General features: G+C 45.4%; 1 protein-coding gene across 1 annotated transcript; it reads right to left on the minus strand.

The window, feature by feature from the left end:
* Positions 1–2,325: 2,325 nt before the first annotated feature.
* LOC113242529 (NADH-cytochrome b5 reductase 1) lies at positions 2,326–7,719 on the minus strand. The gene is made up of 9 exons (XM_026480623.4): positions 7,643–7,719; positions 7,184–7,333; positions 6,991–7,063; positions 6,418–6,524; positions 6,051–6,180; positions 5,277–5,360; positions 4,065–4,150; positions 3,500–3,599; positions 2,326–3,146 (listed from the first exon to the last, which is right to left on the minus strand). Exons 1-9 carry the CDS (start codon positions 7,655–7,657, stop codon positions 2,974–2,976), a joined length of 918 nt encoding a protein of 305 aa, XP_026336408.1. The 5' UTR covers positions 7,658–7,719; the 3' UTR covers positions 2,326–2,973.
* Between the last annotated feature and the right edge of the window lie 13,361 nt (positions 7,720–21,080).

Genomic DNA, 21,080 nt, shown 5'->3' on the forward strand with positions numbered 1-21,080 from the left:
CTTTTGAGGAACTGACGATGTTCTCCCAAGGACAGTTCTCCCAAGGACAGTACTTAGCTAGTGCTATTCTAGATGCTGAGAGAAAGGGCAATTTATTATAATCTTACATGGACGCCTTAGGGCAGTGAGATTAATTATTTTGGTGCTGGTTCAAAGCATGGGCTCAGAAGTCATAGAGAACCTGTCTCCGACCCTGGCCTGCCTATCTGATCAAGAGAATGACCTCATCTGAAAAATGGGAATAGAACAGTGGTATTTCAGGGGTGCCTGGCTGGCTCAGTCGTGGAGCACAGGACTCCTAATCTGTGGGCTGTGAGTTTGAGACCCATGTTAGGTATAGAGCTTACTTAAAAAAAATAAAATCTTAAAACAGTGCTATTTCACTGAGTCTTTGTCAGGATTAAATGAGATAATTTATGCAGACTCTTAGTGTGATGCCTGGCAAATGGTGACTGCTTCATAAGAGTGAGCTATTATGAGTTGCCCACTGTATAAAACCCTCAGAAACTTCCACTGTCCACAGGATTGAGTTTTAAGTTTCTTTAGCGTGACATTACGAAGGCTTTTATCAGCTGGCTCTCACCTACTCTCAGGACTCATCGTGCTCTACTTTCCCTCCGGCATTTGGGCCTCAGTGAACTTCTCCTACTTCTCCAATATGAACTTTCCTCTGGTTCCTCCAGGCTTTTGCAAAGGCTGATCCTTCTGCCAGATTGCCCTTCCTCCCATTCTCTGCTGAAAGATCCAAGTAATTTACAATGCCCAGTTCTGGGTTTGGCTTTCGACTGAGACAATGCTAGGTTCACATTCTGGCTCTGGCAGCCACTGACCAACTGTATGACCTTTGGCAAAATCTTAATCTTAGACTCACAGAATTATGATAAGGATTAAATTATACAGATGAGTATTTAGTGCAGCCTTATTACATGGCTAGCTCAAAAATGTTCTTTCTCTCTTCCTCCTACTCTGAATCTTTTCCAAACCCTTCCCATCTGTACCTTGTATCTCTACTGTACTATTAATCACACTGCACACTGTATTATTATGGTTTATCACTTGTCTGACTCTAGACTGAGTTCTCTGGGGGTCTAAGACCAATCTTGGTCAGAATCATATCCTCGGGAACTAGCATAGTGCTTGACAGGTGGCAGGCCCTTAATAAATGTTTGTATGTTTAGTGAATGAGGCGGAAACCCATGTAAGACAAGGAATGGTGAGCTTTTGTGTGGGAAATTCTCTTTGTTGGGCTGCTTCACTATTTGAGCCTAACAATCCAACGCAAGATATTTCTTTCTGGAGGTGAGGTGGCCAAGTGTCTCACAGAGAACAGAGGCATCCACATACTAGCTGATCAAGAAATATTTGATGGAGGGGCGCCTGGGTAGCGCAGTCGTTAAGGGTCTGCCTTCGGCTCAGGGCGTGATCCCGGCGTTCCGGGATCGAGTCCCACATCGGGCTCCTCTGCTGGGAGCCTGCTTCTTCCTCTCCCACTCCCCTGCTGTGTTCCCTCTCTCGCTGGCTGTCTCTCTGTCACATAAATAAATAAATAAAAAAAAATCTTTAAAAAAAAAAAAAAGAAATATTTGATGGAATAGTTAGTAACAGCTTTTACTGATGACTCTGCTATACGGAGGGGTGAATTCTGCGGGTCCCACAAGCCTTTCTTTTGGGGTCCCACGGAAAGCAACATGTAGTCCCATGCAGAGAAGCAATGCCCACCTTCCTCCCGAGATTGATTCATTGTTCTGTCCCACTGGGACTAACCAAGAAGATCTGAGGAAGCTGCCCTAGTCCAACCCTGGGAGAAGGGGGATGGATTATCATAGCAGAGGAGAAGGGCAGTCAGGATAGAAGGGCCTGGGGGAGGCCAACTCTCTCCAGGCGCCAAGTCTGGCTGGGGCTGGTGAGATCAGGTTACTATTTAAAGGAGAAAGTTTCCTTCCAAACAGAAAGCCACTACTTTAATTCGTTTGCCAGGTACCTGCAGGAGAAGCATGGTGAAGGAAGGGCCAAGAGAAGGCAGGGAAGAGTGGCTGAACCAAGGGACCACTGTGATCATACCTGGGTTCAGAAAGCATTCCCTCTAACTTGCGTCCTCCTCCCCCACCTTTAAAAGCCTCTGGGGAGAAGCGGAGCTTCTGGCGCTGCTGAGGCAGCTGTGAAGTGACCTCTGAGTTTGGTGGCAGGTCGTATTTCAGGACATGGCTCTACCGCTCCAAAGTTCTCTGGAAGGCCTGGGACAAATTCTGTGCTGGGAAATACTTCCTCCCAGGATTCCCAGGCGTGAAAAGCCTTAGAAACAAGGACCCCAAACACAACAACCCCTTGGTATAACACAGGGGCCTGAGCCCCATTTATTTGCATAGCCAGAGGTTTCTGCCACAAGCTGCCATCTCAGACTGTGGGCAGCCATCTCCTTCCAGCCTGGGCAGGGGCAGGGAGAGACAGGCACACACATACAGAGTTCAGGTTCCCTTCTCTGAGGCCTAAAGAAATCATTTTCTCCTTTCCCGCAATCTCTACGACACTAGGTCTGTAAGGCCGGTCAACTTGCGCTCGCACGCGCAGAATCTGCTTGGGTTAAGCCCCAGATATTAAGGAAAACCCATGACACAAATTGTTCCTTTCATCACAGACACACACTGTGATGCTATCAAGGAACTAGCTAGTCTTGGGACGAGTGTACATACTTCCTTCTTTCGGACCCGTGGAAGAAATGGCTCCATGGGCCTGACCTGGACCTTCTATCACAGGGAGATGTAGGGGGGCCTTCCAGGGAACTACACAGCCCTGACCCTCTTCCTTGGCTACAAGGATGTTGTTCCTGCGGGGATCATCCAGATTTCGGCTCCAGAGTAAGACAAGAAGGCTGACACTGTCAGGAAAGGGACCTAGGGCTTATAGCATCTGAGTCCTGATGGGGGACAACTGCAGGGAACAGGACCAGGGAAACACGACCAGGCAGCAGCACGCTCAGTAGGTGAATCGCATCTTCTGTGAGTAGCCCAGTTTGTCCAAGTTGGGATGGCAGGCCAGCTGCACCATCGGGGGTGGCCCACAGAGCAGCAGCAGCACGTCGTCCCCTGGGGCGGGCAGATGCTCCCGGATCATGTCAGCCGTCACAAAGCCCTTGCTGTAGGCCCAGTCTGCAGTACAGAGGAGAGGAGAGAGCAGACACTCCAGACGCATGCTGGCAAGGGGGTAGGATACCATATAAGGTGGGGAGGGGTGAATCCGGCGTCAAGCCTCTTGAGAAGGGATCAAGTTGTAGCAGTAGCTGGGTGGGTATACTCAGCCCGCTTCAGGTTCACAGCCGCCCCTGCCAGCCTCCCCCCTCCTTCCAGAAACAGGCGTCAGAAGGAAAGGGCCCAGGAGAACACCACGTCTGTGCGCTCACACTTGGGCGTTTGGCAGGGTCACAGGGGTGGTTTCACTGAAATCAGAAGCCCCAGAGGGGAGAAGGCCCTGATCTGGAGATGTCCAGAAAGGGGGAGGGTACCTTCTGGGGGGTGATCCAGAGTGAACCAAAGCTTAAAGCGACTGGGGTATCGGGCCTGCAGCTCCTCCAGGTCCTCCCGCAAGATTATGTCCTTTTCAGTCTGAAAGGGGAAGCCAAGTCTTTAGGAACCTCCGCAGGCGCACGTAAAAGCAGTTCTCTGCTATAACGACTTTCCAGCCGGATGGAAAGAGAAGGCTAAAGTTCTAGGGAGGAAGCGAGACGTTTAGAGAGGCCGCACGAGGGGAACGGGAAGGGAGTAGTCCTTATCTACACAGGAGGAAGGAATAAAGATGGAATAGTTAACAAAGGAAATCCAAGGAGCGGCTTTCCACACTTGGAACTAGGTTCCTTAAATGTTTTCTTTTCATCTTCCCTGGGGGGCCAGGGGAGGAATCTGGCTCAGTGCTCCATCCTCCTGCTGGCAGGAGAGGGTCCTCTCCCTTGCAGGGGGACCTGGGGCAGAGGCCACAACAGGCACTGGACCGGCTGGGCCTGCCAGGGCCACACCTCTCAGCCCGCCTCTACCACAACTTTGAAGACCAAGGCCTGACGAAAGTAAACCCACCTGGTTGGCAAAAAGCAGAGAGCACTGGGTTGGATCTTCAGGGTCTTTCAGGATGGCCTGGATCAGCTGTAGCATCGGGGTGATTCCTGCAAACAGACAGCCCACGATGAGACAGGCTGGCCGCAGCCCCTCCCCTGTCCTCGCGCCTCAGCTGATCAACCTTTCATCTTCATTCTTCTCCTTCACCACTCCACTCCATCTTCCTGGAGCACCCTAATCCTCTGTCCTCCTGTATGTCCTGCAGCATGGACATTCCGGGGGAGAGATGCCCTTGACCCGACGCTCAACTTCGTATCTGGTAGGCGAACTATGGTCATGCTCTCTATTCACATAAGGTTATACTGTTGAAATCCTTCTAAGGAACCAATCTCAGACTCTTCCTCTGAAATCTATTGGAGTCTGGGACTCAAATGTCACAGATAACTATAAGTACCTACTGATTCAATGATGAAGGTTCGGGAACACTGGACTTGTGGGTTGAGAGCATGTGCTTTGGAACCGGACAGAGCTAGATACTAACCCTGCCTCTGGCCATCACTATTCAACCCTGTGGAGACCAGTGGACCTCTCTGAACCTTCACTGTTTTCATCTGTAAAATGATAAGACTAGTATCTACTTCATAGATACACATGTAAAGTGACTAGCATAGTGTCTAATCTTTAGAAACGTCCAATATTTGTTCATTTTCTTCCTTCTCGACTTCCCTATTTCTAGCTGCTTCTCTACTGTCACCTAAAGATTATTAGATTCATTCAACTGGAGGTCTTGGGAGCGCCCACATGATTTATTTCTCTCATTCTATTAGTTAAAAAACAGTTGTTTTGGGGCGCCTGGGTGGCACAGCTGTTAAGCGTCTGCCTTCGGCTCAGGGTGTGATCCTGGCATTCTGGGATCGAGCCCCACATCAGGCTCCTCCGCTATGAGCCTGCTTCTTCCTCTCCCACTCCCCCTGCTTGTGTTCCCTCTCTCGCTGGCTGTCTCTATCCTGTCAAATAAATAAATAAAAAATCTTAAAAAAAAAAACAATTGCTGTTTTGTTTGCTTTCTACCTGATTATGATTTTTTCGGATACTGGGAAGTTCTAGGCATTGCCAGGAATCCCCTGATTAACAGCTTGGCTATGATTACCAAACCTTCTGAGAATCACTTGGGTGTTTTCACGGCAACAATCCACAATGGTGGGAGACAATGGCCCCTCAAGTGACACACACCTGTTCCGCCGGCAATCATCCCCAGTTTCTTCGCTACCTGGGGCTCTGGTGGAGATTTTTTGTTGGGCTGAATGCTAAAATTCCCTGAAAAGTCAAGTGAAGAGGGGGTGGAAGAAAAAAGTCAATACAGGGAAATAAGAAAACAAGTGCAGAACTCAAAATATGTCCTGGGCCCGTTTAGCAGCTGCTATGTAACCGGATCCCGGAGCTTGGGTGGTGGTTTGAGTTGAGCAGCCCTGACAACAATACACTTGAGGGACAACGGGGCCAGGACTATCTGTCCCATATTAAGTCAGTTTAGGGCCGCACAGTGAGTCATCAGCTGCCTCTGGCAGAGGGTCACTCCCTGGTGAGGGCGACAGGCGTGGGGCCAGGTATGAATGTTTTCCCAAGTGGCACAGGGCAGCTCCCGAGGCTTGCTAATGCACGCAGCTGTTCCCAGGGGCAGGGAAGAAAGCAAGCTATCTCCAGCTATCTGAACTGCTCAGCCTAAGACGCGAATCTCTGAGGGACGGAAACAGAGACCTGGGTTTGCTTTAGGCATCTCCACAGCAGTCATGGCTGGAGAATTCTAGTGGAGAGGGAACCGATCCCTGTGGCAAATGCAGCCGAGAAGTATGCCTCTCTACCACATCAGTGCTATGTTTAAAGGAAGGGCAGCTCTGGGCCTTCCCCATGGGCGCACATGCACACACACGCTCGGCCACACTGTGCCAAGACGACAATGGCGCTGCAGAAGTGGGAGACAGGCTTGGGCAGGAGAGAGGCCATTACCTTTTCCAGTGTAAGTGAGCAACCCACTTGGCCCTCGAAACTCCACCACATCCCCAATCTTCAGGCTATTCAGGTACTGAGACATCTTCCCTCCCTCAGGAAATTTGGGGTGCACACCCTTCACGTAGATCTGATAAAACAGAACGGAACATACTTTATTTGGAATGTCATGACTTCTGAGCCGCCTGCTGACCGATCCTCCCTGAAGTGGGGGCAGGAATTACGCATGTGCCTCTTCCCCAATCCATGTACTTTCTTCATATGCCCGAAGGACACGTGTCTCCTGCTCTCAAACAATTCTTGGAAGTTTACAAATCCCAGAAAGAGAAGGATAAGGAGCTCCTGGGGCTCCTTCCTACCCCCTTACCTTGATGACGAGATCCACGTAGCCTCGGTCCTCATCACTGGTGACAGGAGTGTACGGCCTGATGACCAGGCCGCCATCGATCCGGGCAGAAAGGTAGACATGTTTGCCTGGGGAACACGTGGAGAGCTACGTAAGTGCTGCTTGTAGACGAGCCGCATTCCTGTTACCTTTCGAAATACTTAAGGAGTTTTCAGAGAACAAAGATGTCTTGCTTCCTAGCATGGTTCCAATGAGCTCCCAGGCAGGAAGGACCCCTTTGGGCTACCAGTTGTCCCCCTCCTAAGCCCCCCATTGGAGAAACTCATCAATTGCTGCCAGGACCTTAGCAGCGGCAGGTGAACTGAGGGTCTGAGCAATGAGAAAAAAAATTAGTGTTTGCTCAGGGGGAGGTATAAACAAATCCTGCGGGAAGGGGGAAGAACTGGTGAGTGTGAAGCATGTCTGGGGGCACAGAAGCCACACCCTGGAGTGGTCCAAGGGTCAGTGGTACCTCATGGATCCATAACTGGGTAGGGAAGGGGAGTCACCCTGTTAGGATACCAGGGAAAGGAGCCCACTCCACACTTTCCTTACCCACAGGCAGCCCCAGAATGTGGTGGGCGGTGGGCAGGGCAAAGCGGAACCTCTTGGTGTTGTGGCTCACAGTCTGGAGGATGGATGACACACACATTTCACCAGGCAGGTCTGGTGCCGCAAAGTCCCTTGGGGCATCCCAACCCCAGTGGATGGTCCCCCCGCTACCCGGGCTCCCTCCTTCACAACTTACCGTCTTGTCTAGAAGTCGCAGCAGGTACTTCTCATTGGGGTCCAGGAGAGTGGCCTTTGGCCGGCGGGACCTCCGAATCAAGTAGGAGCCCAGAGCCAGGCTGAGCAGAGTCAGCAGCCCCACCCCCAGGGAGGCCAGCAAGACAGGGCTCTGTGGGTAGAGGAGGCAGCGTGACCATCATGCTGGGGAAGAGCCGGGGACTGGGTGGTGACTGTCCCGTACGACCAGCCGCCCCAGGGATGGCGATCCCGAGCTCCAGCGCGGGAGCCTGTCAGGGCCAGAAGGGTAGCCTGGGCAGGGTCCCGAGCCCGACTGTGCGGTACCGGGACCCCGGCATCCAGAGCAGGTGCAGCGCCCTACGGGGCGGGGTCGGCGGCGAGAGCCCCTGGTCCGGAGCGGAGTGCTCAGAACCAGATGGGGCGGTGTCCCCTGGTGCAGGGCACGGAGTAAGGGTCTCACCGGCTGGAAGCCCATGACCGCACACCTCGTCCTTCGCAGCCAGGCCCGCGGACAGATCCCACAATGCGCCGCGGGGCGGGCGGGAGGCGGGGCCTGGTGAGGGCGGGGCTGGCGGGCGGAGTGGCTTTGCGCCCCACCCCTTTGCTCCCAGACTCGGTGGCCCGGGGGCTCAGTAGCCCCTGGATTAATCCAAGATCTTTTAAGACCGCAGATCTCCCTCTCCTTCTCTTCCAAGCCTTCTGTCCCTGCCACTTCGATCCGCTGACCCCGAACAAGAGGGGAGTCCCGTCAAAGGTGGGGCACTGGAAATCAGAGTCTGCGGACGCTGCACAGAAAGCTGTCTGGCACTGAGCCAGAGCTGGGGGCCCACAGCTGAGCAGGAAAGGCTGAAATTCCCTTAGTTTTCCAACAGAATGAATTGCAACAGAATTGAACCGTCTGGTGGGGGTTCCTTCAGGAATGAACAGTGTGGCATGGCAACTTCATTTCTTCGTCCCGCTTGACTGGTTTTGCTTGTAAGCGCCAGGCCATCGGGGCCACTGAGTAGCTTCCTTTGGGTCCAAATCCAGCTTCTTCTTTTTTTTTTTTTTAATGATTTTTTATTATATTATGTTAGTCACCATACAGTACATCCCCGGTTTCCGATGTAAGGCTCGATGATTCATTAGTTGTGTATAACACCCAGTGCACCATGCAATACGTGCCCTCCTTACTACCCATCATCAAATCCAGCTTCTTGTCCTGATCTGGGTTCTCCTAGCCTCAGGGTGAGCGACCTGGGCTGTGGAGGCAGACCAGACTGAGTTAGAATCTGGCCTCGGGCACGTACTGTCTCTGTGACCTGACTTGACTTCTCTGTGATTCCCCATCCCGAAGGGCATGTGTGCTCTTGTCTGTCTAGTCCGTTGGGGTTGTTGTGAGGCTTAAATGAGATCTGTAATGTGCCTCGTGTAACACCTGTTAGGGAGCAAAACACTTGACAGATGTCGGCTGCCTTAATGGCTCAGAAGATAGCTCTGATAGGGTTTTAGAGCTGAGCTCTGTCGGCCCCAAAATGGGACAAGAGGAGTCAGAAATAGATACTGAGAGCCACCGGAGCCACACATTGGCCAAGATAGCCATTCTTTCTCACACAGTTTCCCAACCAGACTGACATTTGCCCTTGGTTTCTTCTGAGGTCTCTTGCCTAGGCTGGTAGATATACATCTTCTCGTATTTTCACATCTTATCTCTGTGTGTTTGTTTCTTAATCTCCTCTCCTTATAAGGAGTCATATTGGTATGGCCCACCTTCCTGACCTCTTTAAAGACTCTATCCCCAAATACAGTTACATTCTGAGGCTAGAGGCTAGGACTTCAATATGTGAATTTTGAGGGGGCGGGCGGGTGACACAATTCAGGCCATCATAGAGGGGTGCTGTTTTAAATGCCATTGCTTCTTAAAATTTTGATTTCTAGTTGTACATTATTAGATAGAAATAGATCGACTTCCATGTGTTGACCTTGTATTCTGTGATCTTGTTAAAATCATTCATTGGTTCCAAGAGTTTTGTTTTGTTTTGTTTTTGGTAGATTTCTTAGAATTTTCTGTACGGATAATCATGTCATCTGTGAATAGAGATAGTTTCGTTTCTTCCTTTCCAGTCTATATGCTTTTTGTTTTCCTTGCCTTATGGCACACACTAGTACTTCCAGTACCGGTACCACCTTGTTCCCAATGTTAGGGAGAAAGCATTCAGTCTTTCACCATTAAGTCTGATGTTAGCTGTAGGTGTTCGTTTGTTTTGTAGCTGCCCTTTATCAGGCTGAGGAAGCTCCCTTCTATTCCTAGTTTTCCAAGAGTTTTTATCTTGCATGGATCCTAAACTTCGCCAAATATTTTATTCTATATCAATTGATATGATCATCTTTAAATTATAATATAGTGGATTGTGTTGCGTTTTCTGTTGTTAACAGTGAGCCAATGCTGCTTTCCTGGGATAAGCCTCACTTGGTTCTGGTGTATTGTTCTTTTTATATATTCTTGTATTTGATTAGTATTTTGTTGATAATTTTTACAACCATGTTCATGAGAAATATTGCTCTGTCGTTTTCTACTTCCCGTACTGTCTCTGTCTGGTTTACATTTTTAAAATGTGTTGTTTGAGTCAGAATCCAAAGGAAGTTCACACATTCAATTTGCTTATGTCTCTTAGGTATTTTTAAATGTATACATGTCCCCTCCATCTCTTGCTTGCCTTTTTTTCCCCTTACAAATTTATTTACTGAAAAAACAAGGCTATACTCCTAACCACTATAATAAGTTGCTTGTAGAAGGTATTTGAGGCCCAGTGTCCCAAAAGCACAGCAGTCTCTAAGTCTGTAGATATTCCTGGGTGAATCATAGTATTCATTCCCAGGGGGTCCTACTGATTAAAAGGAAGGTGGGTAGTTGTTATCAGGGAGCTCTGTTGCTCCCTCTCAGATAGGGTGCTCTGTCCAGGGAGAAACCTATAGTCCTGGATGGTGGAGGGTTCATCTCTTACTTTCAGAGTGTAGATCAAAGAAGCGGATATGAGCATTTAGTGTGGGGGTCGAGGTCAGGGCCCCGGAGAATGGATTTCAACAGGGGTGCTAACAAAAGGATCAGAGGCAGGCAGGAGCCGCTGGGTTATGAAACCGGGGGAATCCAAGAAATAGAAAGTCGACAAATGGGAAAAACCATCACCGAACACATTTGCTGAGTGCCTATCATTTTTCAGGCACTAGTTTAGACATTGGGGGATATAGAGTTCCATAAGACACAGACCCTCTTTAGAGGAATTAATAATCTGGGGGTTCCAATCTTTAAAAAAGAAACATAACCAAAACCCCATTCTTGGCTTCCCATTGTTCTTAGAATAAACATCAGGCATGGCCTCCAGGCTCCCTAAAAAAAGGGTCCCTCTCTAGCTCTTCTTCCTCACATGGTGACAGACTCCATCTGCTTTCTCCCCTTTAGCCACACTCTCTTTCATTTTCTCAAACAATCATTTTACTGGGGTCTTCGTAGTCTTTGCAAAACCATTCCTTTTGCCTAAAACTTTCATCCCCTATCCTTCCACCCACCCTTCACCTAGGTTTTTCTAACTTATTCAGAGATTGTTGTAGGCACAATTCTAAGATGGTGCCCAAGATTCCTACCCCTGTTGGACATGACCTGTAGACTCTCCTGCCTTTGAGTGTGGGTGGGACTTCTGACTATAATGGGACACTCACTCACTTTATTAGGTTACTTTATATATGACTTGACTTGGTAGACCCCTGAGAGATTCGCCTGCTGCATGTGAAGGAGGGAACTGCCATGTTGAGAAAGGGCCATGGAGCTGGTACCTGAGGGCCGCCTTGAGATGCTAAGAGCAAGCCCCCAGACGACAGCCGGCAAGAAAACTAGGACTTTAATCTTGTAGGCACAACGGACTCAATTCTGCCAACAATCTGAATGAGCTTGGAAGAAGATTCTGAGCCTCAGGGGAGATTGTAGCCCTCGCTGACACCTTGTTTTCGTCCTAACCATAGGACCCAGATAACCTGTGCTTGGACTCTTGACCCACAGAAACTGTGTGATTATAACTTTGTGTTATTTTTAGCTACTGTTTGTGGTGATTTCCATGCAGCAATAGAAAACTAATATAGAGCTGAACTAAAGCATCTATTCTTTATTTTTTTTAAGGTTTTATTTATTCATCTATTTGAGAGAGAAAGAGAGAGCACGAGTGGGGTGAGGGGCAGAGGCTAAGCAGGGAGCCTGATGTAGGACTCGGTCTCAGGACCCTGAGATCATGACCTGAGCCAAAGGCAGATGCTTAACCGATTGAGCCACCCAGGTGCCCCCAAAGCATCTGTTCTTTAGAGGAAGCTTTTTTCAGCCACTCCTATCCCCAATAACCCAGTATCTTTAGACATCTTGACTCTGCTTTTTCTTAGCACTTACCACAACAGTTATATCTGATCCATTCTGTAGTCAGTTATTTTGTTTCCTGCCTAAATTTTCAGCTCCATGGGGGTAGGGACTGACATATTTCCAGTACCTCACAAAGTGCTTTCATATATTAGGGGTTCAATAAATATTTGGGGGTTATTCATTTATTTGAGAGAGAGCACGAGTGAGAGGAGCAGAGAGAGAGGGAGAGAGAATCTCAAGCAGACTCCATGCTGAGTGCAGAGCCTGATCTCACGACCCTGAGATCATGACCTGAGCCAAAACCAAGAGGCAGACACTTAACTGACTGGGCCACCCAGGCACCCCTCCAACAATTATTATTGTTATTTTTTAAAGATTTATTTATTTATTTGAGAGAAAAACAGAGAGAGCACAAGCTGGGGGAGGGGCAGGAGGAGAGGAACAAGCAGACTCCCCACTGAGCAGGAAGCCCAACCTGGCGCCTGATCCCAGGACCCTAACATCATGACCTGAGCAGAAGGCAGACCCTTAACCAACTGAACCACCCAGGGGCCCCAACAATTATTTTAAAACAAACACAAAACAATAAACCATAATTATGTTGGATTTATCTCAAGAATGTAAAGACAGGAAATCTCTACATAAAATTCTCTGCATTAACAGATTCATGGAGAAGGATCACACGATCATCTCATTAGTTGCTGACAAAACATTTAATAAAATTCAACCCCATAATTCTTAGGAAGCTAGGAGTAGATGAGAACTTACTTAACTTGATAAAGATTATACATCAATATTCTACTGCAAATATCATATTTTAGATACATTTCCATTAATCAGGAACAAAGCTAAAATATCGGTAATCCAAGCCATTACTTAATATGGTATTGGAAGTCCTAGCCCAGGAGTTGGCAAACTTTTTCTGTTTGGGTTGAACAGAGTAAATATTTTAGGACACATGGTCTGTGTTGCAATTATTCTGCTGTGTTGTTGCAGCATGAAAGCAGGCACGGGTAATACACGAGTTAATGAAAGTGACTCTGTTCCATTACAACTTTATTTACAAAAACAGGTAGTAGGAAATATTTGACATGCAGGCCATAGTTTGCCAATCTCTGTTCCAGCCAATGCAACAAGATAAGAAAAATAAGTGAGGAATAAGAACTGAATGTGACAAAATAGTCATTATTGGCATAGAGTGTGCGTCTGCATAGAGAGTTCAAGAGAATCAATGAGCTCACTATTATTAATAACAAGAAAATTCCAGATGATTTCTGGATACAAGATTAAAATAAAATATTAAAAAGTCCAGGACGCCTGGGTGGCTCAATGGGTTAATCATTGGACTCTTGATTTTGGCTCAGGTCATGATCCCATGGGTCATGAGATTGAGCCCCGCACGGTGATCCGTGTTCAGTGGGGAGTCTGCTTGTCTCTCTCCTTCTCCCTCTGCGCCTCCCCCTGCTCATCCTGTCTCTCTCAAATAAATAAACCTTTTAAAAGTCCATTATATTATAATTGATAACTATAAAGTATAAATCTTATAGTAATAGTTGAATATATTAATATCAACAGAATATATAAACTATCTAGGAATAAATATAATGAAGGAGGTGCAAGGCCCTGATGAGAAAATTACCAAATTCCCTTAAAAGACATAAAAAATTCTTTCCTATTTCAGTGGTAGGCAGCTCCATCTTTCCAGTGATTTGGTCAAAAGCTTTGTGGAGTTATTCTTACTGTTTCTCAAACCCTACAACCAATTGTTCAGGAAATGCTCTTGGATCGATTTTCAAAATGTATTTAAAAATCTAACCACTTCTCACCACCTCTACTGCCACAGCTCTGGTCTAAACCACCTTCTCTCACTTGGACGCCCGTGGAAGCATCCTCATTAACCCTGTTTCCATCCTCGTTTCTCTACAATCTATTTGCTACACAGCAGCCAGAGTAATCCTTTCATAACTTTAGTCAGATCATGTCCCTGCGATCTCTCTGCCTCACACTTACTTATTCTGCTCATTGCCTTGCCCACTTTAGTATATGCACCCCACAAGGGTAGCCATCTTGGTCTGCTTACTAATGCATCCTGAGTGCCTACAAGAGTGCAAATAATAAAAGAGATAACCACTGCCCCGAGGAAAAATTATACATGAAAAAGAAAATCATCACAGATTGCTTCTGGGAAATCAAACAATCAAGCAATCCCTAAGCACAGTGTAGCTGCTCGGTTGTCTTGCCACACTTTCATAAACCCAGTTGCTAAGGAAACAAAGAAACTGCTATTACCCGTGACACAGCAGGTAGCTTGGACTTCATGATGCAATAATTCCCTTTGCTCCCTGCCCCAAGTTCTTCCTGCGAAGAGCAGCGCACCTGTGTCACAGCTGAGAAATGCCAAACTGTGGAAACTCTCAGTCTTATTTTTTTTTTTTTTAAGATTTTATTTACTTATTTGACAGAGAGAGAGACAGCCAGCGAGAGAGGGAACACAAGCAGGGGGAGTGGGAGAGGAAGAGGCAGGCTCCTAGCGGAGAAGCCTGATGTGGGGCTCGATCCCATAACGCCGGGATCACGCCCTGAGCCGAAGGCAGACGCTTAACCGCTGTGCCACCCAGGCGCCCTGAAACTCTCAGTCTTATAAGGGCACTGCTAGCAAACCCAACCTTTGCCCCTCTGGGAGACATTATCTGTATTTCTTGGTTCAGGAAACATCTTCTCTGAGGAGGGAGAGGAGACCTTATTATTCCGCAGTGTGTCTGCAGTACTAGGTCTCTAAATCTCTCCAGAGAGAGTTGCTGTCTTTTAAAACCAATCTGCCCTCTGCTGGGCCGGAGACACTAGCTCTAGCTCCCAAGGCTGTTTGCTGTACAAACATCCTTGAAAAGAGAGCCCAAGACACGGAGAAACGCCTTGGAGGACTGCCTGCCAAAGCCTTGTTCAGCAGTGAATGCTTCCCGTAAGCGTCAGGATGTGATCATGGAGAAAACTATATGGGAAGAACGAAAGGATAGGTGTCTAAATTTGCGGAGTAGCATAAAAGGCTAACACCTTAACTGTCGTGGCAAGGAATTGTGTATTACGCTAATCAAACGATGGTAACGTATGTCTATTATTTGGAAATATGGATGCAAATAAACACCGGAAGAAACCGTTAAAAGGGCTGAAAGCAGTTAGGTCAGGTCACACTCACTTGCTTTCCTTCCCGCCCATCTCTAGGTCTGCTCTTTCTCGCTCACCTGTGCTGGTTCCCCTTCATCTACTCAGCCTCCTCAGTCCTTGAAAACCTCATGGTTTTAAGTGCTGACAAATTTCAAAATTTGCAACCGGGAGGTCATTAGAAATCTTGACCAGAGCTGTTTTGGTAGAGTGATAGAGGCAAAATCCTGAGTGGAGAGCGTTTGAGACATTCATAGATTTATAAAGTCTGGCTCTAGCCCCTTTGAGGGTTCAGATCATCTTTCTATTACAAATCCCAAGTAAAACCTTAAATGTGACAAAACACCACAATTCAAATATGTAGAATCATGAAGTTAAAAAGAAATCCTAGTAGAAATTCCTTAAAACTTAAGACTCACAAGTTCTGTTCTTTATAGGCATTTTTCTAGATATAGTTTATGCATGCCGTGATTTACTCACTGAGCTCGTGGTTTTGCCTTTTGTGGCTAAAATACTTTTTTGATCTGTCTGCTATGTGATAATTGCATTTCCTCCTTGCATAATTTTGACACTTTCTGCTTTTGAAAAATTGCTTAAAAGCAGTGTCATCCAGGGGTGCCCGGGTAGCACAGTTGGTTAAGCGTCTAACTGTCAGTTTCGGCTCAGGTCGTCGTCTCAGGGTCCGGGTCTCAGGTGAGATGGAGCTCAGCGAGGAGTCCGCTTCAGATTGTCTCTCCCACTCCCTCTGCCCCTCTCTCTTGTGCTCTCTCTCTCTCTCTGTGTCTAAAATAAACAAACAGATCTTTTTAAAAAAGAAATAAAAGTGGTGTCATCCTGTCAGGTCTGCTGCTGCTGATTCATTGGAAAGCTGGTTTCTCGACATGGGCACTGGTGACATTTTGGGTGGGCTCATTCTTTGTCGTCAGGGCAACATGTTCCATCTGTTGAGGTGTCTTTAGCAGCTCTCCCGGCCTCTTTGCACTAGATGTCAGTAACGTCCCCCAGTTGTGACAATTAGAAATGTCTCCAGGTGTTGCCAAAGGTCCCCTGGTGGACGAGGGGGGACAAAAATCACTCTGGTTGAGATCCGCTGTTGAGGAGCGGGTCAGGGAACCATGCAGGGAGACTGGGAAGAAGATACTTGTACAGAGAGGGTAGAATGGAACCGAGCAAGCAAAACCATACCTCATTTTATCTTTGCCTTAGTTGTGTCTTTGTCACTCTTTGTTATTTAAAACAGTCCCCAGTCCTCCGGCAATGCTGTGTGTTTCCTTATCTGCTCGCCTTACGGTGTATCTTTCTTGCGGAGGCACAGGTTGGGGGTAAGAAGCCAATATTCAAAGATAATTAATGCTTTCCATGGGCACAGAAAGAGCTCTGGGAATGACGGAGATTCTCTCTCTCTCTTTCTTTCTTTCTTTCTTTCTTTCTTTCTTTCTTTCTTTCTTTCTTTCTTTCTTTCTTTCTTCTCCTTCCTTCCTTCCTTCCTTCCTTCCTTCCTTCCTTCCTTCCTTCCTTCCTTCCTTCCTTTCTTTTTCTTTCTTTCTTTTCTTTCCTTTCTTCGCCATTTGTTTCTTACCTTTGTTTTCCTGTCCACTACCTCCTCTGTGAGTAGTACTGATGAGGGAGCGGCGGGCTGGCTGAAGACCGCGCAGAAGCCTACACTCTGCAACCGCCCCTCCCCAACCCCTGGGTGGGGATGTGATGTTCCTCCCGGAAGCTCCCAACTATCTTTAGGTTAATGCCTTGCTAGAGGGCAAAACAACCTTAACTTGACAAAGGCAAGGCCTCTGGCATCCTGTGAGTCTTCTTTAACATATGAAAGTACTTTCTCAACCTCCCTGTTTCCTTACCTCCCCCAACCCCATAGTGTATCATCAGCCACCCCCCACAACCCGGGGCAGCAGCTCTTTCTGCCCGCGGTTCTGTCCCCGTGCTTTAATAAACCACCATTTTGCACCAAAGACGTCCCAAGAATTCTTTCTTGGTCCTGGGCTCCGGACTCCACCCCACCGAACCTCACCTATATTCCACAGCCACATCAGTACTGTGCCTCCATGTTTGACCGTACACGGTAGTAGCAGATACAGCCAGTTGTCCAAAGTGGTTTGTTGGTTTACACCACCACTAGCAGTACGAGTGTTCACATGTCTCTACATCAGAAGTTCACAAGCATTTCCTTTTCTTTCTTTCTTTCGTTCTTTCTTTTCTTTCTTTTTTTTTTTGAGAGAGAGAGAGAACAAACGTGTGTGTGTGTGTGTGTGTGTGTGTGTGTGTGTGTGTATGGGGAGGTGGCGGGGAGAGACAGAGGAAGAGAGAATATTAAGCAGGCTTCCTTTACGCTGTTGTAAGCTGCATTTTTTTTTTTAAATCTCTACACCATTGGTATTCCAATTTTGTCAGTTGTGTTCTTTTTTTAAATTGTTTAAAATATATATATATATTTTTGTCAGTTGTGTTCTTTTTTTAAATTGTTTAAAAAATATATATATTTTAATTTAAATTCAATTAATTAACATACAATGTATTATTTGTTTCTGGGGTACAGGTCTATGATTCATCAGTGCTCATTACAACACATACCCTCCCCAGTGTCCATTGCCCAGTTACCCCATCCACCCACCCCCCTCCCCTCCAGCAACCCTCAGTTTGTTTCCTATGATTAAGAGTCTCTTACGGTTTGTCTCCCTCTCTGGTGTCATCTTGTTTCTTTTTTCCTCTCTTCCCCTGTGATCCTCTGCCTTGTTTCTTAAATTCCACAAATCAGTGAGATCATATGATAATTGTCGTTCTCTCATTGACTTATTTCGCTTAGCATAATACCCTCTAGTTCCATCTATATTGTTGCAAATGGCAAGATTTCATTTTTTGATGGCTGTGTAATATTCTATTCTATATATATACGTGTATATATATATATATATACGTGTATATATATATATATATGTATATATATCACATCTTCTTTATCCATTCATCTGTCGATGGACATCTTGTGAGCTGCATCTTTTATCAAGCTATCCCTGAGATATGTCTTAATATTATTTACCTCTGGTAATACTTTTTTTTTCCCCTTAAAGTCTTGTTCAGTATCATTTAATTTTTGGTTGTATTAGTCAGTTATATCTTTTTCCATGTTGTCGTTTCCAACTTTTATGTGTTATTAAGTTTCAGTCCTTATAAATAGAAAAAGTTGTATTTTTTTCCAACCAAGTAAGAAAATCTTTTTTTAGCTAATGAGTTTAGTTCATTTTCAATTATCAGATACTGTTTATATTTATTAATTTACTTACACTATTACATCAGGTGCCTTCTGTTTTTCTTTCTTCTCCCTCTATTCTTGCCTTCTGGGAGAATTGGTTGAGTTTTTCTTTTTTTCCTCATTACATTTCCTTTTCTTTCTGGTTTTGGCATGGAATACTATTTCTAGCCTTCAGAGTTATTCTAAAAATTTAACATGAATATTTTTACTTAATATTTAAAGTTAGTATATTTACTCTTCCATTGAACTAGAACCTTACGGTACTATAATTCTGATTAACAGTCCCCTCCATGTGTGTGTGCTTACACACAATAACTATATAAAATAAAATTCATTCTCTAACTTCTCTTTTTTTTTTGAACCCAGATTGGAATTATGATTGCCATTTACAGTCTTCTAAATCTCTTAAATCCTTTCTCATATTTTTCCCATCTTTTTATCCTGTGCTGCATTATGGATAATATCTTCAATTCTATCTTTTGGTTCACTAATTTTCTATTTGTGTTCAATCAGATTTTCAACCTATCCGCTGGGTTTTAAATTTCAATTATTACTTTTTCCTATCTTCAGAAGTTCTGTATTTCAGGAGTAGCTGGCTGGTTCAGTGAGTAGAGCATGTGACTCTAGATCTCTGGGTTGTGAGTTCGAGCCTGAATGGAGTATGGAGGTTACTTAAATAAATAAAACCTTCAAAAAAAGTTCTCTATTTCAAATATTCTCAGTCCTTTTCCTAGTCATTTATTCTTTATTCATATTTTCAATCCTAACTTCCATTTTTAAAAATATATTAAAAGTTATTTTTTATTCCGTGTCTGATATTTTCAAAATTCGTAGTCTTTTCAGCTCTGACTCTGTTGGGTTTTTTTTTTTTTTTCCTGGTTCTCATTATGGTGCCATATTTCCTTGTGTGATTTTTGAGTTGTTACTGTGAGCTTATGATTTTTAGAATTTCGTGAGGATTCTCTGAATCCTAAATTCCTCCAAAAGATTTACATTTGCCTTTTCCCAAAATCTTGGGGGGCACTACCAACTTGAACTGTGACCAATTTAAAAGATAATCTTGGCTGGAGCTTTTTGGGAGCGCTTGGAAATGTTAATTTGAATCACAGCAAATCCATAAAGGACAGCTTGTGTTTAGGAATATCAGGGAAAATTTTTTTCCCATCTAAGTGCAGACCGAGACAGGTAATTCTGTGTCTGTTCCCTTCTGTGGTGGTGTCTCTTCCCAGCTCTCTATGATGAGCGTGTAGCCGCCAGGTATTGCAGATTTACACGGTGGCCTCCCATTATCCACGAAATCTTAGATATCCCTGACCTTTTCTTTAGTCTCATGCACCCCACACAGCTGTCAAAAATGGAGCTCACAGGAGACAGACTGAGGGTTGCTGGAGGGGAGAAGGGTGGGGGAATGAGGCAACTGGGTGATTACATTATAGAGGGCAACGGATGTAATGAGCACTGGGTGTTATATAAGACTGATGAATCACTGAACTCTACCTCTGAAACTAATAGTACACTGCATGTTAATTAATTGAATTTAAACAAAAAAATAAATTTAAAAAATTAAAAAAAACCATCAATGTTTGGTTAATTCCATCAGGGCAAAAGCCAGCTTAAGACCTTATTTACCTATCTGAATTCTTTTTTTTTTTTTTTTTTAAGATTTTATTCATTTATTCGACAGAGAGAGAGACAGCCAGCGAGAGAGGGAACGCAAGCAGGGGGAGTAGGAGAGGAAGAAGCAGGCTCATAGCGGAGAAGCCTGATGTGGGGCTCGATCCCATAACGCCGGGATCACGCCCTGAGCCGAAGGCAGACGCTCAACCGCTGTGCCACCCAGGCGCCCCAACCTATCTGAATTCTTATTTTATTTTATTTTATTATTTAAATATTTTATTGATTTATTGGACAGAGAGAGACACAGTGAGAGAGGGAACACCAGCAGGGGGAGTGGAGAGGGAGAAGCAGGCTTCCTGCTGAGCAGGGAGCCTGACCCGGGGCTCCATCCAGGAACCTGGGATCATGACCTGAGCTGAAGGCAGACGCTTAACGACTGAGCCACCCAGGTGCCCCTGGATTCTTATTTTTGTTTAACTTTTTGGTCTCTGAGTATTTCTTATATTCTTTTCATTTCATTGATACTCTTAAAAAACAGGTTTTAAGTAGTACATTTAGTATATTTAGTTGTTTCAATCAGGAGAGTTTTTATAGGGTTCATAGACAAATAACCAATAATCGATTCTTCTATAGTTTTTTTGTAATTATGCTAATAAAATGCATAGATTTTTTTGCATGAATGAATAATTTTGTATATATTATATTGAAGCTGGGGTTTTTTCATTTAATGGTGTGTCTTGAAGATCTTTTCGAGTTATACATAAAAGTTTTTTTTTTTTTTATAATAGCAGTTTAGGTAATTTGAACCATCTTACACAAGACAACTAGAAAAGCTGAACAAAATATAAATAGCGTCTGACTGAAAGCAATAGCAAAGTTACAAGATAAAGAAGAATTATTACGTCAATGTGAAAAAAGGGTTCTGCCAGCTGACTAAGCCTCTATTGGAATTTTTTAATGGAAATCTCACCCAAAGATTTTACTTTCATTTTATTGGTCAACCAAACTGCAAGGAATATGGGAATTTTGTTCTTTTTTAGATGTGTACGTGGTTTCCCATGAAGTTATTGTTTCTAATGAAATGGGAGAATAGGGGTACCTGGTTGGCTCAGTCACTTAAGTATCTGACTCTTGGTTTTGGCTCAGGTCATGATCTCAGGGTTGTGAGATTGAGGCCCACATCAGGTTCCGTGCTCAGTGGGGAGTCTGTTTGGGATTCTCTCTCTCCCTGCCTCTCTGCTTCTCCCCTGACTCGTGCTCTCTCTCTCTCAAATAAATAAAATCTTAAAAAAAAAAGAAATGGGAGAATAAATATTCTAGTGAGAGGCAACTGGTTAGACTCAAGTCTTTTTTTCCTTTTGAATTCAGGAAAAATTTTGGGGTGCCTGGGTGGGTCAGTCCCAGGGTCCTGGGATCGAGCCCCCTGTGGGGCTCCCTGCTGAGTGGGGAGCCTGATTCTCCCTCATCTCCGTCTCCTGC

The sequence above is a fragment of the Ursus arctos genome, unplaced genomic scaffold (assembly GCF_023065955.2).
Source record: "Ursus arctos isolate Adak ecotype North America unplaced genomic scaffold, UrsArc2.0 scaffold_2, whole genome shotgun sequence".
Taxonomy (NCBI): Eukaryota; Metazoa; Chordata; class Mammalia; order Carnivora; family Ursidae; genus Ursus; species Ursus arctos.